The 4218-nt window shown below is 48.2% G+C and overlaps 1 protein-coding gene across 1 annotated transcript in view; it reads right to left on the bottom strand.

The window, feature by feature from the left end:
* Positions 1-1392: 1392 nt before the first annotated feature.
* Positions 1393-4218, bottom strand: part of LOC105530518 — an 11217-nt gene continuing 8391 nt past the window's right edge. Inside the window, exons 6-9 of the mRNA XM_011968090.1 lie at positions 2848-3005; positions 2315-2420; positions 2153-2234; positions 1393-1489 (exon numbers count right to left, since the gene is read on the bottom strand). Coding sequence (XP_011823480.1) covers positions 1393-1489; positions 2153-2234; positions 2315-2420; positions 2848-3005 — 443 coding nt within the window. The remainder of the gene's footprint in view (positions 1490-2152; positions 2235-2314; positions 2421-2847; positions 3006-4218) is intronic.

The raw sequence follows: 4218 nt of genomic DNA, 5'->3' as shown, positions 1-4218 counted from the left end.
AATCTCTAGGCATTTGCCTCCCCCACAAATGATGGTATCCCCTTCTCCTTCCAATCTCACTGATGAATCCACATTTCTTAAATCTGCTCTGAGAACTACAGAAAGACCTCAAAAAGCAGCAGGCTCTGCAAAAAAATGCCACAACGATCCCCAGCTCCACAAAGGACTGGGCATGTCCTCCTCCCTCCTTTTGGGTGTAAAGAGGCACCCAATCCTGAAAGTCAAGGAGGGTGCAGTGGGGTGAAGTGATCGCCTGGCACTAGGGACTGGAGGGGCTGTGTGTAGATGAGAATAGGTGCTGCCTGCCACTGGTGCTTTGAGCCCACTCTTCCCTGTGAGCCTCTGTTGCAAATTTTCTCAGCTGTTTTGCAAGCACTTTTCTCATCTCTCCAGCCGGGGGTGGGGAGGGGGGAGTGTTGGGGAGAGGGGACACCGCCCTGCTGCTTTCTTGTGCTGCGATGAATGTTGCAGGGTGACAAACAGTGACTCTCAGCTCAGTCTCATCGTCTCCTCCTGTAGGGCAAAAGCAGCCCACGGCTGGTTCCCACAGCCCCAGCTGGCAAGCAAAATCCTCAGGCACCAGGTGAGCCCAGCAGGGCGTGCCGTGGGCCAGAGAGCTCTGCAGGTGGTGGGAGGTGTGTAGGTGTAGGGGCCCCAGGAAGGGAGGGGATCACACCCACCCGTGAGCCCCGGCTTGGCACAAGGCGGAGCAAACGAGGAACCGAGATTCGAGCTTTGCAACCCGCTGCTCTCAAAGGCTCTGGCAGGCTCACTCTCTCTGTGACTCATCCTGCTTCACTCTTAGGACTTTTTAATGCCTTTTATCTGCCACAAATGTTCTTGTCAGGGAGCTGGTAGGTGTTAGATGTTCAAGCAGACTCAGGGGTGTAAGCACACACACGGAGTCTTTTGAAAAGCACATTTGTCTCACTTAAAAACAACAAAAACAACACACCTGCCTGCCTTAAAGTACTTCCCTGGGAATGAATAGCTTCCTCTGACTTCTGAGCTCCCATTTCACTCCCTTTAAATGAATGAGGACCTCCTCCCCAGAAGGACAGCCATGCCTTAGAACTGGACCCACAATGCCCCTGGAGAGGGCATGCTGGCAGCGGGACAGAAGCAAGGAGGAGAGTACAGAAATGAGGATGGGACAACAGACAGGTTGTGCTGAAATGGGACACTGGGGATGCCGGCCAGCCTTCATGAAGCCCCTGGCACTGGAGGTGTGCCTGACCCAGGGCCCTTCCGGGGGCACACAATAGAACTCTTCAGAAATGGAAAGCAAAATGTAATGGCCACTGCACTCCAGCCCGGGCGACAGAGCAAGACTCCGGAGGAAAAAAAAAAAAAAAAAAAAGAAAAGAAAAATGTAAGAGAATGCCTTGCAGCTCAACTCACTGACCTGATAGAAGAGTGCGCTAAATCCTCATCAGTGCCAATTGCTCTGAGGACATAAGAGGGCTCCAGGGATGCAGAGGTGCAGGCACTGAGGAGAGAGACACGAGCCTTGTTAATTTCATCATCCACATCTGCTTTTAGTCACAAACCCTCAGTCTTGTTCCCATCCCCCAGGGCCCTGGAGTCATACCCTGGAAAAAACAAGAGACCTTCTAATCTGGCAGAACTAAAGGACCTGATGCTACCCTGCACATCCTAGATGTGTGAACCTAGCTCCTCTGGCCCCCATGGTGGATGACTTCCTTGAGCAAGGACGCTGGCAAAGTGTGACGGCATGATACCACATGGGTTTGACAAGAAGAGGCAGCAGAGGACCATGTGCTCACTTCCCCAGGACACAATACACCATCTGCACCAGCCTGAAGGGCAGCCAAACACTTAGTGGCCTTTGGAGCATCTTCAATTCTGGAGGTCTGTAACAGAACTGCTAGTGTTACCCCAGAACAGATACATACATCCCCTGGGACCATAAAAGGCACAAAATTCTACCCCAGGAAGCCTTCCTAGGGTGGTAAACTTCAGTCTGTACCCAGCTACCCAGCCAACCAAAAAAAAAGAGGCACTTACAAAATGACCTTTACCCTTAATCAAGAGCTCTTATGCCTATCATCTCCACACTGGGAAGCTTAATAGCCTATATGACTCTTCTAAGCGGCCCTGCCGCAGGCCCTGTCTATGCCGTCCAGCTCACCTCCCTGAGGATAAGGCAACGTCCTTCAATGCCATCAGCAGACTCTCCCCTTCCACATATGCAAAGGAGAGGTTGATACAGCCTGTAGGAAAGAAATACTGTGAGAGAGGTCTCAGAGTCTCAGCCACTACCAGAATGAGGATAGAAAGAGCAAGTCCATACCGGGATAATGGTGCTCAGGGTCCCCATTCATCACCACATCTGGAAGGCTCTTCATTATATTCTGTATCAGCCGCTCTGCTAACTTTGAGATCCGCTTGTGGTCATACTAAGGAGCAGGTAGGGAAGGATTAGGCAAAAACCATCAACCAGCTCAGAAAGACATAGTTTGAGAAACCCTTCTCCTATAACCGGAAGTGACTATGTATCAGCCCCACCTATCATCCTATGTACTCATGGAGAACACTGTATCTCCAGTACTGAGCATAGTGCCTGGTATGCAAAAGGCACTTGATAACTGGACAAAGGGTTCATTTACTTATCCAGAAATAAATGAGCTGATAACTACTAAAAGGCCATGGGTTTTGGAGCTAATAATGCCTCCCTCAGAACAAGGTAGGTAGCACCAGGACAAGGAAGAGTTTTCTTAAGCCTTCTCTCCCTGCTGAAATCTGCCTCAGTCATGCTGAGAAGCCTCTAAATAGGAGACCCAGCGCAGGGGAAGAAGTTGTGGGAGGGAACTGCTCTCCCCATACCTCCATCTCTTGCTGTGCCACCTCACACGCAGCCCCCAGCCCCACCACTAAGGGTGTGGGCACTGTCCCAGACCGCATACCCCGCTCCTGCCCCCCTCCACTCTGCAGGGCCTCCACACGCACACGGGGCCGGCGACGGATGTAGATGGCACCAACCCCTGGGAAACAAAGTTTGTTACAAAAAAAGAGAGAAAAGTAGATAAAACAAAATATATCTTTCCAAAGGGATCAAAATATTATTTCAACTTTTCTGTAAGCATGAAATTTTTCTAAATAAAAAATTTTAAGGAAAAGAAGAAACAGCAATAAAAGCATGGTATTTAGAAAATTATTTAACATCTGGAAGATAAATGCTAGAAGGAGTAATGATCAAAATGGTTTAAAGTAGCTCCCTATGCTATATGAAATGCCATCACACATTATAGTATTATTCGTAATAGCAAAAAGACTGGAAACAACTTAGATGTCCATCATCAGGTAATGGTCAAATAGATTATGACATGTCCATATAATGAAATACCAAGCAGGTATATAAAAGAATGAGGACGCCGGGTGTGGTGGTTCACACCTATAATCCCAACTTTGGGAGGCCAAGGCGGACAGATCACCTGAGGTCAGAAGTTCGAAATCAGTCTGGTCAACATGGTGAAACCCTGTCTCTACTAAAAATACAAAGATTAGCCAAGCACGGTAGCAGGCGTCTGTAATCCCAGCTACTTGGGAGGCTCAGACACGAGATGAACCCAGGCGGTAGAGGTTGTAATGGGCTGAGATCATGCCACTGCACTCCAGCCTGGGTGACGGAGCAAGACTCCATCTCCAAAAAAAAAAAAAAAAAAAAGAGGAAGCTTGTTCTGAACTGATACCATAAAATCTCCAAGATACATTGTTAGAAAACTGGTGAAATTCAAATAAAGTCTGTACTTTAGCTTTAGCTTTAAAAAAAAATGTATTGGCCAGGTGCAGTGGCTCACGCCTGTAATACCAGCACTTTGGGAGGCCGGGGTGGGCGGATCACCTGAGGTTGGGAGTTCGAGACTAGCCTAATCAACATGGAGAAACCCCGTCTCTACTAAAAATACAAAATTAGCCGGGCATGGTGGCACATGCCTATAATCCCAGATATTAGGGAGGTGGAGGTTGTGGTGAGCTGAGATGGTGCCATTGCACTCTAGCCTGGGCAACAAGAGCGAAACTCCATTATCAAAAAAAAAAAAAAAAAAAAAAAGATAACTGTCCAATTTAAACAGCAAAGAAATAGAAGTATGTCTTGGATTCCCAGCACTTTGGGCAGTTGAGGCGGGCAGATCATGAAGACAGGAGTTTGAGACCAGCCTGACCAACATGGTGAAACCCCGTAATTACTAAAAA

Source organism: Mandrillus leucophaeus, unplaced genomic scaffold, assembly GCF_000951045.1.
Source record: "Mandrillus leucophaeus isolate KB7577 unplaced genomic scaffold, Mleu.le_1.0 Scaffold829, whole genome shotgun sequence".
NCBI classification, from domain to species: Eukaryota; Metazoa; Chordata; class Mammalia; order Primates; family Cercopithecidae; genus Mandrillus; species Mandrillus leucophaeus.
The sequence above is the reverse complement of the archived record's forward strand: the minus strand, read 5'-3'. Positions and strand labels throughout refer to the sequence as shown.